Source organism: Tyto alba, unplaced genomic scaffold (genome assembly GCF_018691265.1).
Source record: "Tyto alba isolate M040663 unplaced genomic scaffold, T.alba_DEE_v4.0 Super-Scaffold_22, whole genome shotgun sequence".
NCBI lineage: Eukaryota > Metazoa > Chordata > Aves > Strigiformes > Tytonidae > Tyto > Tyto alba.
The window spans coordinates 36,976,355-36,998,228 of record NW_024881296.1 but is presented as its reverse complement, the minus strand read 5'-3'; the positions used below and the strand labels follow the sequence as shown (position 1 = coordinate 36,998,228).

General features: G+C 38.8%; 1 protein-coding gene across 2 annotated transcripts in view; it reads right to left on the bottom strand.

Moving 5' to 3' along the window:
• MAN1A1 (mannosidase alpha class 1A member 1) overlaps window positions 1-21,874 on the bottom strand; it is a 151,238-nt gene that overhangs the window by 58,593 nt on the left and 70,771 nt on the right. For both annotated transcript variants that reach the window (XM_042795828.1, XM_042795829.1), the window contains one exon: window positions 7,196-7,290. In XM_042795828.1, coding sequence (XP_042651762.1) covers window positions 7,196-7,290 — 95 coding nt within the window. The remainder of the gene's footprint in view (window positions 1-7,195; window positions 7,291-21,874) is intronic.

Here is a 21,874-nt window from a genome sequence, read left to right as displayed (position 1 = left end):
TTTCCTACTCTGGATTTCTTCCAGGACGAAACAAAATAGTGCAACCTGTTTATCCTGACTCAAATCCCTCCACCTTTCTGGCACAGAAAGCTTTCATAGCTTCTTTATAAAATAACACAAATGGAAAAAAAGCTATTTCCCATTTTTTTTAAGCCATCAGAACAAAAATTTATGATAGCCGGGGAAGGTTTTGATACCCTGAAGAGTGTCTGCTGTGAAGCGGGGCAAAACCCACGAAGTGAAGACCAAGACCCTCCTGTAACCAGTTGGCTACTGTGGGACCGTCTAGCACAAGGTTTGTTTTGTTTTATAAAAGAACACTACCTATTGTTAGCACCACAGAGATCTATAAAGTGTTTGCAATCATACATTTTATGCTGAGGAAGCACATTACTAATGCTCACATAGGGTTTTACACAGATAAATAGTACGATAATGATGGACTTGTAAATATACTCATTATACAGTGCACTAATAAACTGTGGGGAAAGAGTTAGTGTTTAAACTTAGAATTTGGGACTTGAAACTCTTTCCTTTGGCTATAACAAAAGCACTTGAACGGAAAAAGATATTTTGCAGTAGCAATAACAGGTCCCAAATCCTTCATGTGTTATTGCCAGAGGGCAGCCTCCCACACAAATTCAGCATTATAATATTGAACTGAAGCTGCTTTTTGAATAATACAGCTTAACATTATGGGCTATCACCAAAATAATATTTTCCTTTGTTCTTTTTTATTCCCTGGCAAACAGATATGTTTCTTGAATTATCTCATGGAATTTGTCTGATATTTTTATAGTGAGATTTTTTTGTATTGCTCAACAGCAAATAAAATGCCGCCACAGGTCAAAAGTATCTGTCCTGAAAACCGCACTGATATGTACTGATACCTACAATCAAAAACTAAATTCTAATAACACTCTCAGACTGATTTTTTTAATTTTATGTGTGATCATGACAGAAATACTTATGGAAATTCAAAGGAAAAAAGAAAGCTGTTTGTTTTTTTTGTTTGTTTTGTTTTTGTTTTAATGAAATATTTTATAATAGTTCATTGATTCTTATTCAATATAAAGCACTGATCATGCAATGCAGAACTGGCTACTCATTTCAGATGAGGCAAAGACACAGTAAGCAATTTGCTTACTGTGGTGTTCTAACATGTTCTAAAACAATGAGATTGCTAATCAGACAACAATATTAAAATGCCCCAAACACAAAACTATTTTTGAAGTTTATTTTGCATCTAGTACTGACTCAAGAAATGTAAAATTGTTTATGAATCATGCAAGGAACCAGCACCTGAAGTCACAGTGCTGAAAAAGTGTACCCTTTGCTGAAATCACCTTTGTTACTAGTTACTTAGAAATTAGGATGGAATTAATTTCCTCAGCTCAAAAAGTTAGTTCTTTCAATAATTTGCCTAAGGTCTTCTTTAGTCAATGGGAAAAGATCAGTATCTCTAGAATGCAAATCATTCTATCTATGCCAAAACATATGTTTAACACCAGACAAATAATTTTTGGATAGATAAAGTTCAGCTAGGATTTATCTCTGTGCATCCAGGGCTAATACAAATCCACACAGTGATGCAAATGCCTGAAGGAAAAAGTCTGGTTTCAACTGATCTGTTTTGCTACAGGGGAAATATCAGTGTTTAACTCAATATCCAAATCCTTTTTGTTGCTATTACCACTTTAATTTATTACATCAGTGGAGCATTTACCAAAACCACACAAAGCCTTAATTAAGCATGCAAACTAGACTACTTTTAACTGTTTTTTCTTAAGAAGCTTTGATTTCTTCCTCTAAAATTATGCCCAAGTTAGACATAAGGGATAAAATTAGAGATTCCATCTAAACACAACTTCTGCATCGTCCTATAATGACAAACTATGCAGACAATGTTGGTTTTCCTCTTTAAAATCCCTTTAAAAAACAGGTTTATTTTTGCCAAAGACAGTAAAGTTTAAGAATAAGCTTTATTTAACTCTTTAGTCTGTTTGTTTGTTTTAAATTTAATTTAGACACTAGAGTTAATAGTGCAAGCTACAAAATTTGAATTAGCCATCCTGATTGAATCTCTGCAAGAAAGTGCTTGTTGAGTCACTAGGACAAGTAAAAGCATGAACCACTAATTCTGTTAAAGAATGTAATATCATACAAACCACTTGATGCTTAGGAAACTTTTGCAAAATAATACAACAATCACATTTCAGGCATTTCTGATAGTGTAGGTGGGGGAATTAAGATGCCCAAAAATGTTCACTGAATTTACATGTTTGGATCCTTTCTTCTTGGTATTTTCAAACCTTCTCAATGCATTAAGATTCCTTTACAAACTACAAAGGAATACACCCTTAAGTGCATTGATTATGATATTTTGGAAGAAGTCCCAGAACTCAAAGAGAACCATTCTGTTATACACTAAAATCTTTTTTTGAGAGCACTAGAGCTTTTCTAATGAGGTAGCACACTAAAGACATTTTGAAGGCCATCTATTCCTCAAGTGATTTAGGCACATGAGACCTTAAGCCCGCTTTGAATTTGGGAATTACTTCGAAACTTTAAAATATTTTCAACCAACTTCTGTTGTCTAAAGACCAACATTTCACACCTCGGTGGTTGGTTTATCGGCCACATTTCCTCCCAGGCAGAAGGTGCTGAGAGATAAGCTCCTTTAAATGCCTGCAACCTAAAATACTGCCAGTACTCTGAAATACCAGGGCGTGTGCTCCAAAAGAGAACACCACCTGTGCCTGTGTCACCCTGGCAGACACTCTGGCATTTTAGCATAAAATCCCTCTCCCAAGCAGCCAGGCTCGGTTGGGCAAGCCAGACTAGTGGGGGAGACCCATTCTGCCTGGTACTGCTGTCACGGAACAGGAAACTTAGTTCATGGTAAAACTTAAAGCATTCAAAATAAAAAACTATGGGCGTATTTCTCCTTGTTATTTTCTTTTTTTTTTCAAGTAATGTGAGAGAAAAAAGATGGGGTTTTGAAGCTGTGCTGTGGGTGTATCTTCATGTTCTGAATCTATGCAGTGGCTCCAAGGGCTCAGTAGCTCTAAGAAACTTTTGTTCACAGATTGAATACTTTGAGGACTGGAAAGGCCTGTGGCATAACTTAAATGTTCCGTACCAAATGTACTAATTTAAAAATAAATAAAAATTTTTTAAAAAAAGTCAAAAGAGGACCTTCCTTTAAAACCATGCTGGCAACATCCCAATAACAGATATTGCAGTTTTGTCACTTCCACCCTCAATTACCTACAAATGAGTAACTACTTTGTTCAAACACTTTAGCAAGGACTCTGCTATCTCACTTCGTAAAATACATAGGATTGAATTCAACTCAGGTCCACTGTTAATGTACAATCAATGTTAAAGTGTAAAAGGCGAAGAATCTTGAGCTGGTATCAGGCACAGTAAACATTTTACATTTATGTCAGGTAAACCTTACCGCTCTCTCTGGTTTGATTTTCATACAAATGAATCGAATTTCAACCTCCTCCTTTTTGACTTCTATTAAGCTTCCCTGCTCTGACCCACTCCACCTGTAACTCACAGCTTTTCCTTCTATACAGAACTACCCATGGTCCCTATATCCATAAATGCTTACATAATTTACTTTTGTCATTGAGCCAGTGGAATGGGCACAGTATCCCTGCTAGCCACAACATTTGCAAACAGGCTGGGCATCCAAAAAACCCATTTCCAGTTTGTTCTGTTTCCAGAAATAAAAATATTATTTACCCCAGTCAAAAACTTTTTCATTAAGGTAAGGCAGAACTATTTTCCAAAGTTTCAGATGCACTTAAAGTTATATGATACATTGATTCTTCATAAAAAGCCAGGCACCTTAATGCCTAACAGTATTGTTACATCACAGCACACAAGGGATAATAAATAACCTTAAAACAGCTATTCAACTGGTTAATATATAGATACCAAATATTTAATGGAAAATATATTCTTTCATATAAGAATGCTTCTGGGTTGCGTATTAGAAAGTAGTAATGATGTCTTATTGGCATTGATCGTGACTAAATAAAGATACGGGTCTGTTTTCAAAGTGGGAAAAAGTGACAGAGCCTATTTGCATCCAGAATAGAAAAAATATTGTGCAGGATTTTATGCTCAGAAGTTTATTCCTGACTTATTTCAGATTTACAGCAATCTGAGTTCTTCTCTGTATTTCACACCTGGGCATCATTCCGTAAACACAGGCCCTATACAGCTTCCCATTTAATAGTTAAAGGGGTAAAAATAAATAGATACATTAAAAAGGTTACTTGATTCTGCAAACATGATGCAAGCTGCGTATTTGTTAAGATTACTTAAGTCACTAAGAGAGTTATCATTTCTTATTCTTTTTACTTCAATAAATCAGAGGTATATTACGGAAATATACAAGCAATCTGATTGCTCAATCATAAATTACTTGAAGGATTTAGAGAGAAAAGGAAATGAAAATTTTAGCATGAAGAAGCCAGATTGTCACAGCTCACTGAGAAGAAAAACAAACTATCATGAATTAGTGGTATTTTAAGAAACTGTTATAGATGGTGTTTTGGAAGCACTGAAGATGAAATATCTAAACAAAGTATTTGGGTGAGGGAGGAAAATAAATAAATAAATAAAAGTGGCTTTTCCAACTTGTGCCGTATATCTCCAAAAGAAGTCTCAAATGGATCTGTCAAGCCACCACCACTTTATACACATTCCCCCTGTTCAGCCTCTCTTTGTAGCACTGTTGTCAGCCAGAATAGTCAACAAGTGTTATACAACACCAGTTACTCAAATATGCAAGTGAGATATAAAAGGAACTTCAAATGTGGCAGTATAAGCAGAAGTGGAAAACAGACGCTGAAGATGAACTGAAGATACAGAGCAGTATCAAGAACAGAAATATGGAAATACAACTGAAATATTTAGAAAGAAAAGGAAATCCCAGTACAAACTACCTATCTAGTTACTTAAAATGTACTGCAGAGATAAAAGGAACTTTTACAAACACACACACTCAAGAATTGGCTAACACTGTTAGCTGAAGAATAGTACGGTGAACTTTGAAATATATTTGATAATTAGTGTTCCACAAGTAAGACAGTAAGTGTCCCATGTTCATTAAGCTGTGAGGAAAGAAGCCGGATGAAGAATAGCAATGGGTTAAGACAAGACAAGGCTCCAGATAGATGCCGTTGGTATGTAAGGACACATTCAGACAAAAGCACGTATATATTCACACACAGACACACAAGGAGAGAGCAAGTCTGGCTATGATGATACTGGACGAGCAGAGAGAACAAACTATTTTGTGAGGAACATTTGCATAGTGAAACACATATCCAGCTCATCTGTTAATCCAAAAATAACCACCGACACCCACAATCTACTGTGAGTGTTCTCCAATTTGAAGCATAAATTAAAATAAAATCAAATAAAATACTAATCAGAAATAAGGAATATTAGATATGTAATATATGATGGCTTCAGTGGCTTAGTGTTTCCTAAGCCTGGATGACAGTGTATTTGTTTACGCACAGTATTCTGGAAGAATCATCTATTGAAGGTTAAATCTAGACAGAAGTGCAAGAACCCAGCATTTAACATTACTTTTTCTGCCATAGCAAAGTAAGTTATCTCGGCAGAGATCCATTTCCACTTTGGTGCCAGATAGGAAATGAATCCCTTTTATATTACCATCTCGTAGTGCCTGTGGCTGACATTTGTAGTACACTACAGCAGTTGTTGTGAGAAGCTAGAAACAAAACCATAAAGACCTACCACTGAATTTGAACTATTTGCAAAAACCATTGATATATTCAGTAGATAAGCAGGGATTTCAATAAACGCTACATACAAGACAAATTTTTAGCCTAAATACTTTAAATACGTTTATATATACTACCTAGAATAAGGGTTTCCTACTCAGAAGTTTTTGTAAGAGCTTAAAAACAAGTAACTGACAAACCTCAAGCTGTTGTGCTATTGAACTTGTGCAGAACTCATTAAAGTCCATTGAGAAGAAATCGTTAGCATGCATGTAAGTAGCCAGTCAAAATCTGAGGATCATCACGGGACAGCAATTAATCAGCCTCTTCAGCAATGAGAAAGTTCAGGAGGCACTAGCTCCCTCTTGCTCCTGCACACAGACATGCTTTGCGCCTCCTGCCCCACTTCTGTTTGAAAGGAAGGTGGGAGGACGTAAGTCCATCTGAACTGACATACCAAGGGTTTCTCTAGGACTGGCTCTCAGCAGTTTACTGGGAAACCTGAAGCAAACAAAGCCAACCAAGCAGTGTGTGTCCCACTCTGGGGAGAATGTATACCCATAAATACAGATCAAGGTGGGAACAGTGGAAGATGCTGAGTGTCAGGAAGGAAATCATGCAAAAAACCCACAACACCAACACAAGCACATACGAAATGCTCATGGATTTACTTTCTTGTGACAGGTGCTACCAGGGTTTATCCACGGTACGAAGAAAGCTGATGTGTCCTGACAAATACACAAATATAACCCACAGGTGTAACTTTCAATATTCTTCCCCAGGAAGTGCAAAGAAAACATTTTCTTTACCAGCACAGTATCACTGCTAGCAGGCCTGGGGGCCAAACCAAGGAATTGCTGACGTCTGTCTGGAGTCAGATACTAGAGGCCAGAGTGACTTCAGAAGAACATGCATCTCCTACAGCAAACACTCTGTGTTTTGGGAGGGGCTGCAAAACGACGATTCACTTGTAGCAAATATTACTCCTGTTTCTTGATATGCTACTGAAGGACATGCTCATACCACATTTGAGAACCCGTGAAAATAGAGTACAAAGTGGCTGGAAACCCTATCTTTTCAGAGCGGTGCATGTCCTTCTGCTCTTACCCTACTTGTAACAACACTAAAAGCAATAGAGGACTACAGGAAAAGTGATAAGCAACATACTAAGCGATGAAAAAGCTGCCTCATTGACTTTATTCTGAGGTGAATAAATGTATTTCTGTATGCATTCTTGTATGTGCAATGTATATCTACTTAAATTTCCTAATGTAAACTGTAGAACCAAGGATCTCGCATCAACTTTTACCTAGCTGGAAAGACAAGAACTGTGCAGCAACTGTAATAGTTCTGTGGTGAAGGCAGTTTCAACGTAACTTTCTTATATGCTCCAGTCATCAAAAAAGAATATGTTTTACCTCTTAATATTAAGTAATGCCCAAGGTATCCCAGTGGGAGTGTTGAAAGCAGGTAGCAATTTCTCTCCAAGCTCTACTGCCTTCTTTCGGAACACCTGGAAATTAAGAAGAAACAAAGTGTTGGAAAACGCACCGCCGTTCCCACTGAATTAATTTCGATAATACTGTTACTGAGCGTACGGTACAAGCCACCTCAGCACAATGAGGCATCCCAGCTTTTTTAGCGTGACCTCAAAGGACCGAAGCAGCACAACCCGTTTCCCATTACACACAGGCCCGGCAGAGCTGGCGCAGGGGGATCCCACAGTGACGGTGCCCCGGGCCACCGGCGCCTGGCATGTCCAGCACCACGGCAGAGGCATCAGCGCGGCCGGGCCTGCTCCGCGCAGGAGATGGCGTCGGGGATGGGGCCGCCGGCCCGGCACGCTGGTGGATGCCAGGCTGGCTGGCAGGCAGCTCCCGGCCCCGCGCGACACCTCCTCCCGGGGCGGCAGGCCGCCGACACGCCGCCTCTGCTCCCCGTCAGGGTGATTAACGGCGGCTCGGCGTGAGGCGGGAACCCGGGCCGGATCGCCGTGTACCTGCTGTGCCGCTAACGGGCTGCACGGACAATCGGAGGCCAAAGCACCACCCCACGCGCTCCCCCCCCAAAAAAACAAAAATGCTATTTTTGCAGCACCACAGTCTTTATGGACTCAAACGGCTTATACCCAGATGGTATCAATGCCACAATTAAACCAAAAATTGGAATATAAACCTACAGATAACTGAGACTTAACTGATCTTTCGCATTTAAAGAGTTTCAGCTTTCATCTTTAAAACAAGAAGCAGAAAGACGCCAATTGCTTAACACACTCCCACAAGAATGGCAAACAAGTCAACATCGGGAACTTTAATGTCCGGAGTAATAGTTTCAAAGCTAGAACAAAGAGGATTTTGCTCTCCTTCAACTGCCAGCTCAGCTCAGGTTACATTAACCTGACTTTTTGAGCACTGAGTGCTCTAGTAAGAGAGTTTTTAATTAGAAGCAATACTGTTCCAACTTAAATATAGAAACCTATTTAGTGATTTCAATATGTGGATGTTCAAGGCCTATTTGCTTGGAATTACACTGGGATCCTGCACAATACTGAAAGGGACTATCCCAGGTGTAGTAGCCAAAATAGCAACCAAAGTCACCTTCATCATTCTCTCTTTCTAATAATGGCTCCATTCAATTCATTTTTTTTCCTGTCAGACAAATTTTATGATGAATTTTTATTTATTTATGTATTAGAAATCAACTTGTACATCTGATGCATCTCGCACTGTAGCCAAGTACAGTATAGCAAATTTTCAGAGAAGAAAGAAAATGCATGTATGTTTATGGGAAAACATAAATAAATAAATTTGCTGGTTGAAGAAACTTCTTTCCACAAAAATAAAATACAATTCATAAAATCCCACTTTCAGGAAAGGTTATTATTATCAAAATAAGTGATCAGGAGAGAATATAAAACTTTGGGATAATCACATTACCATAAAGAAGCTCCAGACTACCCTACAGTCTATTCATATGATACAAATCTCAGGATTTCTGTGACAACAGTCCAAGATATTTTGAGGGAGGTTAAGTAATCTGAAGCCAAGTTATGGCTCCAGTCAGAAAACTTTTTTGAGTGGACTGCATGTGAGTGCTGGAGGAAACCTGAAGCAAGGCAGCCCGGAAAACAATTTGCTTGGAAATCCCTTCATAATCCACATTATTTCTGACTTCCAAGTTTACCAATTGAGTGCAGTCTGCTGAGAATTAGTTACGGACTTGTGATCTTCATTCAGCACATAATCCAGTCTCCCCAAGGGTTAAATCCTTGAGGGACACTCAGAAACAGTTGATGCAGAGTATAAGTATCTCTTAGCAGATTTCCTTGAGAGGAGCAAGCAACAGTAGCCCCACCAGCAGCACACAAGCCCTCCCCTTGGTACACTACTCGGCCACATTTTTTCACCTTGTTCTGTTGAACCCAAACCTATGCTTTGCTCTTGCAGCACAAGAGAGTCCTCCTCGGCCTTTCACAACACATGGTGCGATGAGCTCACTGGCTTACCCGAGCACCTCTGCCCTAGAACACCGAGGTATGAAACAGGAGAGTGGGTACCATGATCCTCCCAAGCAATGGGCACACAAGGACTCCAAATTTCTTTAGACACATCTGCTGTGCAGTGTAAAACCCTGTATTTTGCCTTATGTAAAGGGGGTAGATATTTTACTTTGTGGTATGTGGCCAAAAGTGCCATATGTACTCTTTCTAGATGTGTATTTAAGGACAAGAGATCTCCCTTTCAAAAAACACATACATAATTTATCCATAGCAGTGGGTAAAAGGCTCAGTAGCTGCTGTACCTTACAGGCCATATTAATCCTCCATCATTAAAAAGATTACATGCAAGCTCAGAAAGAGGTCTATTACAATAATTGCTTCTGGACAAAAATGTAACATTTTAGTATCTTAATTAAAGATTTGATGTAGAGCAATAATGCTTTACTATAAAATATTTCTACCAATTCTTACATATTTTTTCAAATCCACTGTATTTCTTTTATAAATTAACAACCCATTTATTTCAAAGTAAAATTGCCTACTTAATGGAAATGTCAAAAATAAAGATTATCAAAAAATAAACACATCTGATACAAAGCAGTGAGGAAATACTCTTCCACATACGGATATGAAAGAAAAAAGTAATTCACTCCAGATAAGGACAGTGCTCTGACCACCAACATTACAACACACAGTGAAACCAGGCATTCTAACGTCTTTCTTAAGCAAAATGTAACTCTTCCAATGTAGTAAACAATTTTCCTAGTAGATGACTAGATAAAGAGAACTGAAAAATGATTTTTAAACCATGACACAATTTTGGATAAAGTCGAAGTAAAGATGCGCTTCCTGTTTACGAGAGAATTTCAACCAGTTATTACTAATGCATGGAGTGATTTTCCTTCCCCTTCCAAAGTTAAAAAAAAATGTCAGCTATGGGTATTATCCAATTTTATCTCTAGGGTTAATTTAACACAGCTGAACAACTGACTGCTAAATCACTATCTATTAAGTAGAACAGTATAGGCAAGAATGACAAGAATACAACAACACTCTGCATGACTGCACACAATAAATAGCAACTTCACGCAGCAAAACTATGCTCTTTCAGCAAGGGTAAAAAGGGGAAGATTAATAAAGGAACGACTTTATTCTTCAATTTGCAGCTTTAACAGTTAAAAAACAGTAATAGGAAAAGCGGGTGTTGTAATTATTGCACATCTCCCACAACGTTCACCACATTTTTCTTTCACAGAAACTTCTAATATTGGACAAGAAATAAATGTTGCACAGGGTAAGATATTTTTTTAGATAACAGAAGTAAATAAACAACAGATACTTCCCCTTTATATCTCTATTGCTGACATGAATTTCAACTTTTTGCCAAGCCCTAATCTCTCCCTGCCATCACTCAAGTAAATAATTCTTTTGTAAACAAAAATTATTGCAACCTTTACCGAGATGCACAGAGTAAAGGCAGAAATGACAGAGCACAGAAACAAGAGACATTATATGTAATAAAGGAAAAGACCTATAGCAAGATTTCCTATCCCAGTGGATATCAGGAAAGGCTTGAGGACTCTTCCTGGCCTCTCCCGATGGCTGCTCAGTCAGCAGCGATGAAGGCTTACCTTAGCACCTTACTTACACAAACTATTCCAACTGGATCAGACCTGTCAGAAGCTGTCACAGTCCCATGTCTGCACCCACCCTTCACCCCACACTTAGTTCTCATGGTTTAAATATTTACCTACTAGTCTAAAAGTCTACAGACCACTCCCAAGACCTCCATGACTTGCTCCACTGCTCTATCACATTTAGACCGCACACTTTGTATGGAAGGGGGACTGTGGAGTTATTTACCTGACATATCAGGTGTCCTGTCATCAGGTGATGCAATGAGTAAGCCACATTGTCATCAACCCCGTCTTCTGGCATGATTAAGGATGCAGAGGAAAGTATTACGGCTACCTTTAAGAAGCAATCAAACCACTAAAAATTGCATTGACATTTAACTCAGCTAGATACTATACTACAACAAAGAAAATTATTTTAAGCGAAGTACTGTGATTTAGGAAAGAAAATTATAATTGAAACCAGTTAGAAATACATGATCAGTGTGTAGCACTATAAAGTTAGGTAGAATACTAAATGCTTTCTCAAGCATTTCTCCCTAACCTAATTTTTGCCAGAAGATGGATTTTGGATGTGAGACAATCCTTCTTTTTACACTCAAAGTACTATTAACATTTTTTAAAAGGTTTATGTAAGATCTCTAATAAACTTGTATGATACCGATTCTCACTGCGTGAAGGTCCTGTGTAAGAAGGACTGCTCCATGGAGTAAGTACACAGACTCCTTCACACTCTGCAGTCCTACTAATACTTAAAATTAGCACTAAAACAGATTACTTACTATAGTCATATAATAGATTATACAGAAGATGGAGTTACTACATTTTCTATTGAGATCTCTTTTTATATTCATAGGCTGTGAATTGTTAGCTAAAATAAGCTCAGTGCTCAGTAAAGCAGCACCTTCGTTGTCCTTTGAGTTACCAATCTCAAGTGCCTTAGAGACAGTCACTCCAAACCATCACCCTTAGTCCAAGCCAGCAATACTTTGAACAACATTTGAGTAAGCAGTAATACATAAACAAGAAATCCACCTCAGTGCTGTGCACACTCAGCTTTCCTGTTATTTATTGTTTGTTCATTCCAGGGGCAACATGCATACCAAGCCAGGGAGCAAAATGTTATTTTCTCACTCCATTAGATGTTCTTAATTATTTTTTAAATACACTTAAGTATTTTTGTCCTTCATAAGAGAGAACTAACTAACTTGGGAACCTCCTCTACCACATAACCACTGCACAAGTGGCTAGGAGATATGCTTTTGCACAACAAACACCGTTACCTATGCACATCGAGATTCCCAATGTCAAAAGTGGTCTACTCCCTCAGGAACTATAATCAGCATCTTTCATTCTAGTAGCACTGCTAGTACTATTAACTGAAAAAGGTAAGGAAAGTAACCACATTTACATATACAGTACTTCTATCAGCAGTTTTCCTACAGGAATTGTTTTTCTAATAAAAATGTCCTTATTTCTCTCAAATGTGACCTTAATTCACTGAGGCACTCTTTCTTAGAAAAACAGTTTGGCTATGGGGTTTTTTTGGTTCTGCTTACTTTGTTCCACTGATGTAGAGGTTTTGGATGTGAATTAGGACACAGAGAAAAACTTTGGATGAAAAAGAAGTTGTGAATTTAATGAACCAAGTACCCACTTAATTTAAAGCAGTTACTCGCATCTCTACACAACCCTGTGACATGCAGATGTCAAAAATTTGTTTTATGTTTTTTTGTTGTTGGTGGTGGGTTTTTTTTGTTTTGTTTTGGTTTTTTTGTTTGTTTGTTTGGTTTGGGTTTTTGGGGGTTTGGTTTTTTTTGTTGTTTTGTTTGTTTGTTTTTTTAAATGGCTTTAGAGAATAGGTCTGTTTCTTTTGAAAGACATTGTTAGAACAGGTCATACATCTGGTCATACATTCAGAACTGTACTGCTCACACTAGAAGACCCAATCCCACAGTCATTCAGATTTTGCAGACTCTTGCGTCCATTATCAAATCTTATTAGGGAAAATAGTGCTCCCATGGAGAAATAAGGATCTGCCTGCGAAGTTGCAACTGCAGGGCTAAGACCAGAGCTGTCATCTGGTGAGCACTGGCTTTCATTATTGCGCAAGAATGTTACCTCCTCTGGATAAACAAAAACGTTTCCTCTGGCTGGTATGACAAACCCCTTTGAAAATGTTTGATTATCTCATCATAGAAGTAATTGCTGTTGCTAATCAGGAAGAAAAGAAAACACAGGAAACAAAAAAATATCTTAGAATTGCGTATGAGGCACATCTAATTAAAAAAGAGCATAACATGGTACAATATCATAAATTAAAGAGCAGCCAGAATTCTGCCTTAGAGTCCTCCACACAAGGGAAACCAGAAGTTAAAGTTTAACACCAGAGGAATCAATCCTGGTTTGTTTTTTTTTTTTTTTTTTTTTGTTTTTTGTTTTTGTTTGCTTGCTTGGGGTTTTTTTTGTTTTTTTTTTTTCCCCCCAATTGACAAAGACTTTTTTTCCACATTTCTAATTCTGTCAAATTAGGCATGTTTCATTTCTGTTTTGTATTTACCGATAGAAACTGACAAGCCAAGTAAGATTTATTAGTGTCTTTCCTTTACCTGACTGCCTTTCCCAGTAGGGTAAGGAATGAATATTTCAGTGCAAAAGCAGGAAATGAGAGCAGAAAAATTAACAGGGACAGGCTGCTTTGCTGCTTTTCAGAGCACTGAATAGAAATCTTTTCAGCGTAACAAATGTTGCTTCAGGTTTAAAGCAATCTGCTAACAGAAGAGAATTCTCTAAGAAGAACTTGTTCTAATACCTTATTCCCTGAAAGACAATCCAGGATTTTTGCTATGTTTGCATTTGTTTTATTTTTATAATGAAGGATTAGAAATGCTACAAAAACTGTGGCGCTCCACGTGAAATACCAGAATACTTGAAATACAGCGTAAGCTGAATTCTTCTACTATCTCTAATACCAAGTGACACAACACTTCAGTGCCATATTATTTGAAGCCACTTCCCGTGGCTTATTTTCAGTGTTTATGACACCTGGATAAGTTACCCAGCTGCTGGCACGAATTCAGCAGCAATTACTGCTTTTACAGTTACTGTTACCTTGACACTAGCAGGTGGTTTTGAGTTTAATTTCATTCAGTCCTCACTTACTCTCGGCTGAGCCAAGTCTGTTATGAATTATCTGCGCTAGGAGGTGAGGAGACAGTTAATAACATTCCTGGAAACAAGCAGTGTAAAGAGTCACATCAGTGTGGTAACCAGTACCAACAGAAAGAGCCCAATGCACTCCTTTTAGGATCTTCACAGCAGTAGTTGTATTTATTGTACAACCCGATCCAGAAGTGCCGAGAGTGTGTTTTGAGCATTCTCCCCAGGAAAGAGGCTGTGTCCAAGACCAACTTGCTAGCTCCGGGCCGGCCCTGGTCCTGCTGGACCTGAGTGGAACACACATGAAATGCCACCCCAAAGCATAAAGCCACCTCCAACCCAGGGCTGCGCCCAACCTCATGTCTTCCCACCAGGATACAGAAGAGGACAGCGCATTAAAAGCGAGCAGCTCCGCTTGAGGCTGCACCTACTATGTTCAAAGACAAGCCAGAGCGAATCAGCACGACTGCACACGCTGACACCAGGGTCAGCAACGGTGCTTTTCAGCACTCTGAGTTTTGGAAAGGCTTTCCAGTCTGCAAGCATAGCGTCAGACCCAAAGCAACTTTGCCCATCTGTATCACTCCGCTCAGAGCTAGCAAGCCTTCCCCCTGAGTCCCCAAGGCCAGAAGGTCGCTGTTGGCCAAGCAGAGCAGACATGGCTCTCCTGGGCTTGTGTCAACCTGAAGCTCAGAGGCTTGGCTGGATGGAAGAAACGTCCCTACAGAGGCAAGGGGGTGCTTCTGCACTAGACATCCTAAAGCAGCCCCCACTGCCCGTGCTGCCCGAGCCAAAGCCAGCAACCCGGGCACCCCAGGCACTGCCAGCCCTGGGCAGAGAAGAGATGACTATGCACTGGAAATTTAAATCGGTACCAAGTCTGCAAAAGCACCATGAGGGAAGCAAAGCATGCTTTAGCTCTTTTACAAAGCATGGTTTGTCACACCTTCACATGAGAATACCAACCAGTCAGAGCACCATTTTATTTTATTGAGAATTTAAACAAGCAAGCCCTCTCCTTAGGGATGAGCAAAATGAAACTGGTGTGGTTTCTATCCCATCAGGATGCCGGCAGAGGGAGCACAAGTGAAGCTGTTACACCGCACAGTGCAGGGGCACATTGGGGCTAGGAGAATTCAAAAATCCCAGGAAATAGGACTACATTAAAAACAAAACAAAACAAAACCCAACAACTTAGTTTGGTAAATAATCTCAGATGCTCCCCTCATTAAAATTCTCAAAGCAGCACTAGTTTTCATACAAATCTCTCCCCCGTGTACATAAACAGTATCACAGCTGTATAAAGCCGGAGGAATGTTTAATTTAAAAATGTCAATCTGTAACTGTTCCCACAATCCTGGTCAGCATCTACTATCATTCAGTGCTGGGCTGGAGTGTGTTAAAAGACAAATAATTTTCAGTGGAGAGAGCCTGGAAAATAGAGATCCTGTAGTAACACGGGACTTTTATCCCAATCTAAGGCTGAAACAGCCACAGAGTAGTATTTATAATGAGATCTTCAGTAGAGGAATCCAAAGCATGTATTTGACAAATCTGTGAGAGCAGCAGACATCAAAGTACTCAAACCTTGAGAAAGCTCTTGGCACCCAAGATGACGTGGCAATTCAGGACGGTGCACCTAAGTTCCCAGCTTTTGAAAATCGTGATTGTAGAAGTATGCAAATAACCTTACCGGAGACATTCGGGCAGCTTGTGGGATCTGTGAGTAACATCACTATCTGACCTGCAAACTGATAGAGCAGTACATCTTTTTCACAACTTGAGGAAATAACGAACACGGGTAAGCTTTTAGATTTGTACTGCCCTCTCCAGAATACTCTGGTTGCTGTTTACCAGCTTGTAGAAGCAAATCCACTTTTAAAAGATGCTCATTTCGAAAATTAGATTACATTTTTTTGGGGAAAAAAAAATATCCCTTCTTCTATTCAATTAGCGTTTTTTGTTATGGTTTCACAGATGGCAAGAAAATTAATTTTCTTTTCTAGCTGATTTTTGTACCAAGAAGAGTCCCCCCCCCGTAGAAAAGGCTGTAGAGAACTTAATCAAATGGAAGTAACTGGATTAGTGAGAGATTTCCAGATTTAATCCAAATGTACATAGCAACAAGCACAAAACCCCTCAAGTTATCATCAGCAGCTAACACATGTAATTACTTCAGGTTTTTTTAACTAAAGAGTTTCTAAGTAGATACACTGTGTTTGAAAATCTTATTTTAGGAAGGCCAGTAATAAATAGTGCAAACTGTCATAAAGAAGGCAAGGCATAAACCAAAGAAATATTAATGCACAGTAACATACACATCTGACTTGCACTTTAAAATTGGAAGGAATTGCTAAATAACTGCAGAATTAAAAAAAAAATAAAGGAAGAGTTTGTTCCAGTTATTTTTAGTTATTTCCTTTTGTGCTGTTCATTTGTATTTAACATTGCTTACACAGACATAAACTCCAAGAACTATTTAACAGGAAGAACTCTGAGACCACAAGAGAAAAAGTAACTGCTAATTTATCCACTAATGTCAAGAAAACATTTGTTTTCTTAAAGCTTATGTTTACTTGCACAATTAAAAGCTTAGCTACAATCCATTAGTACCTGGAAAGCTCATGAACTGCCCATTTAGTAGTATCTCTGTTGTGATAATTCAAGAAAAGGTGGTGATGAATGGAGTAAACAAACTTTAATGATTGTACTAAAAGGAATTTATTAGGTATAAAAGCCTCTGAGAATTCTGGAACAGGATATTAACCCACTAAATATGTATTAATACTATGGCATGTCCTGCTCTGAACAACAGGCAGCACTGTAAGAGGCATCATACAACTGCACAACTGAAAGACAGACACTGACTAAAAAAACTCCCTCCTGAGACCCCTCCATCCACAACAAAACAAACCCCCCCTCAAACCTGCAGAAGTCCGATATCCAAATGCTTGGATGGTAGTGAGAGACACTGTCACCCTTAGAAGCAACCTGTAGAGTAACAGCAAGCAAGGTTGTCAAGAGCACAAAATATGTCACATATTTAGCACTCAGGTCTCCTACAGTTAAGGAAGATGTTACATGTATTTGAAAATATATTGGATGTAAGTAAAGACAAATGGAATTTGAAACATGGCATATACAATGGAAACTCATTATATTGTCAAGTGATACAGAAAACATCTGGATGTCATCTTAGAGGTTTGTGTTTTTCCTGATTAAGGAAACAGCTGCCTTAGTAAAATTACTCATATCCACCAGTAATGAAGAGTATCTTTTAGCACAATTCCTCTGTTAAGCCACAAGCATCTGCTACCTAATTTTCTTTTTATTTAAACTTGTGTACCCAGCCCAAGTGCTGTAACAACAAATTTAAATAGCGGTCTCATTTTACGACTTGCAAGCTATCATATTGAAACAAAGAACAGCACTTCGCATATGAAACTCTCCTTTCAAGCAGGTGACCGTTGAGAGGTGATTTGCAACACCATCTGTGTGAAAGCAGGGGGTGGGGTGGAGGCGTCTAATAAACTTTGCATGGTGAATCAATAATTACATCCTCGATGCAGCATAAAGTGCTAACAGAAGATACATTCCTGGCTTTGTAAATTTGACTGTACCTTTTAATTCCAATACCATTAAGTGATTAGAGTGATGCCTTCACTCTAAAGCACGCTCCTAAACCACGGTGGCAGGCACAGAAAAGGCTGAAATCACTCTGCGTACATGAAGGATATTCTATTTGCTTTTAATGTTAACTCAACAGCACATGGAGAGCTGTTTGCTTCAGCCAGCGCTACGCGGTACTTGCAAGTTTGCTCCAGCTGTTAATGGAAAGAGTTTTAAATGATGCTCATCAAATATACAAGTATAATAACGTGAACAGGATACCAAGTTTGCTTACTTTAATTGTTCTTCCGCTCATTTTTTTTTCCTAACTTCATTTACTCACTTAAATATTTTACTCTAACGTCAGAATAATAGCTTAATGAAACAACTCTCAAGAGTTGGAAGCAAAAGGGTCCAAGGCTCAAGATCTCCCACATTATGCCATCTTTCTTGAACAAACAACTAGCAAATGGGTACCTGCCGAGCAAACCTGGTCAGTTCTCAAAACTGCTCCGGTTTTGCTCTGGTCCCCTTCAAAAGGGAGGTCTTCCTGAATCACCACACAGTCTCAATCTGACACCATCACAGGTATTTTAAGTTGGGTATTTGTACCACTCAGAGACCAGTCCTCAAATAGTTAAAATTTTTACTGAGAGTGTCCTCAGACCAAGTAGCACAGCATAGCTCTTCTCTGGCCAGCTTAGGATTTGTTCCTTCTGGAGAGAGTTACTCCTACTGCTGTAGAACAATTATCGGGGGTCTGCAGTGGTAGTGCTGTGGCCCTAAAAAAGGAAAGTTGGTTCCTTTTCCCTTGAAGCAAAGTGCTCCAGATAGCCAAGGGGCTGTGCGTTCACAAAGCTGTAAGAGAAAGTTCACAGAATGGTTAAGGTTGGAAGGGACCTCTGGAGGTCATCTGGTCCAACCCCCCTGCTCAAGCAGGGACACCTAGAGCCAGTTGCCCAAACAGCTTTTAAATATCTCCTAGGATGGAGACTCCACACGCTCTCTGGGTAACCTGTACAGTGCTCAGCCACACTCACAGTAAAAATGTGTTTCCTAATGTTTGGAGAGAACCTCCCATGTATCGGTTTCTGCTCAAAGTTATATATAAATATTATACATATATTGTGGCACAGCATTAGGGCATATATAGGGCAGTGTCACAGTATAGTCCTACGTGATGTTTGTCTGAGCTACAGCTTCAGCTGGAACAAACTATCAACAAGAGTCTCCTCCTGTAAGGCAGTACTGACTTGCTTTAGAAAGAAGCAAGCAGTAAACTAATAACAACTAATAACTAGCAAACTACATGCAATGCAGGTGACAAAAGGATTAGGGCAAGGAACTGTACTGGTTTTGGGTAGAAAAAAATGTTACTTTTCTTCTAGGTAGCTGGTATAGTGCTGTGTTTCTGATTTAGGATGAGAATAAAGTCCATAACACGCTGATGTTTTAGTAGTTGCTAAGCAGTGTTTATACTAAGTCAAGGACTTTTCAGCTTCTCATACTGCCCTGCCAGTGGAGGCTGGGGGGAGCAGAAGAAGCTGGGAGGGGAAGCAGCTGGGACAGCTGACCCAAACAAGCCAAAGGCATATTCCATACCATATAATATCATACCATATAATATAAACTGGGGGGAGCTGGCCAGGGGACACCACAGCTCAGGGATTGGCTGGGCATTGGCCAGCAGGTGCTGAGCAACTGTATTGTGCATCACTTGTTTTGTACATTCTATTATTATTATTATCCCTTCTTTTTCTGTCCTATTAAACTGTCTTTATCTCAACCCATTATTTTTACTTTTTTTTTTTTTCCCTGATTCTCTCCCCTATCCCATTGTGGAGAGGACATGGGGGGCAGGGGAAGTGAGCAAGCGGCTGTGTGGTGTTTAATTGCTGGCTGGGGTTAAACCACGAAAGGAACAAAGCAGGATAAGAATCCAAACTGACAAGCTTGAATACCAAAGTTTTAAAAACAAGTCATGACGTTGGGCACAGAATTACAGAATTCCAGGCTTTACACAGTCTTCATTATGCACAAAGACCAGAGATCCTCTTCCTCTTCACACATGGGCAATTCCACTGACCATTAATTTGATGTGTTCATGGATACAAAAATAATCAATTAAAAACTACTCAGAGTGTTTCTTCTACACTTTAAACATATGTCAGATAGAATGAGTATTAACTGAATATTCATCTTGCATATTAAGGCTGTCCCGTGTTTAAACAGTAAAGCACTTCTCTTAATCCTTTTACTAGGATAGAAGCCAACACATGAATTTCCAGATTTTGTGATCTCAGACACTGGAAACATCATAAATATCTTAAAAAGTAAAATGATCACAAGTACAAAGACAGTGCCAACTGTCACTCTCTTAGATTCACAGCATGGATCTCTTAGGAACAAGCCATTTGATCATAAAACTCTCTCACTGATCTTTCTCTGCCACCAGCAACTACAGACTACTACCGTTTCACTTTTATATATAAAAAAAGCAACCAAGAGTTTTATCTGTTTCAGCCCTAATTTTTCAGTGGTTTCTCAGATTACAACTAAATATTGATAACTGTCACAACAACATAGAAACTACTTCTTGCATTTGTTTTTGTAAATTCCAGCAGAAACAAAGGGATTAAGAAGGTGCCATTTGGGTAAATTCAGCGTGGATTTACAACTGTGCAAACATCTTAGCTTGACTCCATGACAGGTGAGTTTTGTAACACTAGCAGTTGCATTGATGATGCATTCCTAACAAGTTATTTTTCAGGGGAGAGGAATATGTTAAAATTTAGCATACTCTGCAGGTTCCTTCCTCCACAATACCTCTGACACACCATCTAGCTAGCTTTTTATATATGTAATGTAACAAGAAAAAAGCTTATTTTGTATAGCAGGAAAACAAGATGATGGTTTCTTAGCTCAGTGTTTTCTTATTGTTCAGATTTCTCTGAAAGACAATAGTGACTCTGTTGTCTGAAGAATAATGGGCACATCCAAAATGAGCCTAAATAAAGTGCCTGTGTATTTTCTTTAAATTAAATATAAGAAATGCGAACTCTCTTGTAGTTGTTTTTATGTAAGCCGAACAGGAGGCTTCAAGAGAGAACTATGATTTAAGAAGCTGCTTTTATGCTGTAAGTTAAATCATCAGGCAGACTAATTCAATTCCTTTCTGTTTACTGTAAGACTATTTCTCTTACTGGACAAGCCATAAAATATAAGGAGGCAAGCAGACATTTCCAATTCTTAAGAGTCAGAAACAAGTGCTCTGACTGAGAAGCAGTGCTGCCAGCAAGTCATAAATTTATGAGCAATTCAACTGCTTCTCTGAATTCCCTGCAGTTAAAACTTTTTTTACAGTTAAATCTAAAAATCATTCCTATAATTAAACAGCCATAAGATGTTGCCTCCAAAGATTAACATTATTTTTGAATGCATTGTGTATTTGGAGGAAATAATGGTTAGCAGTATTCATGAAGATTTCAAGTATGCATATTTGCATGTATAGGTATTACTACATTTCTTTCTACACCCCCACTTGAAGTAAGGGGAAAGAAAAAAAAAAAAGACATGACAGTTGTGTGAACTCTCTCTGTTTTTACCAAAACTCACAACATGGCTTTAGTGTTTTATTTTATTCATTGACTGAACACTTCATGTAGCCATTGATGGTAGGTAAATGAAAACATTACAGTACGTTAATTGTAATTTCAAGTTGGAACTAGATATAAAAAAAAGTCATAAAAGTATGAGTTAGGAAAGTGGCATCTTAGCACCAGCTACACTCATTACTTCTATCACCAAGTGTCATAGTCCATCAAGAAAAAGCTGGTTGAGCAAGGCGTTCTCACTAACTCAGTAAGCCTTTACTTTTGGCCTTGGGTCTGGTAATAACCATATTAACTTAACACACAACCTTCAAGCAAATCAGAAAGGCTGATGGCATTTAACACTGAAGTAAGTCTGCCCAGGCATTCCAAGTGCCATCCGCCTAGTCTCCTGCAGCAGCGTGGCAATGTTTGCCCAAAGCATCTCAGCACTGAACGATGGTTGTAAGAGATACCCTACAAGAAGCAAATGCTGATGAGAAAGTTTGAGTTATTCACTGGTTTTGCATGATAAAAGGAAAAAAGATTGAAATTGTCTGTATACTATGAATAGTGTTTTTAAGAACCAGTTGGGGAAAATAGCAT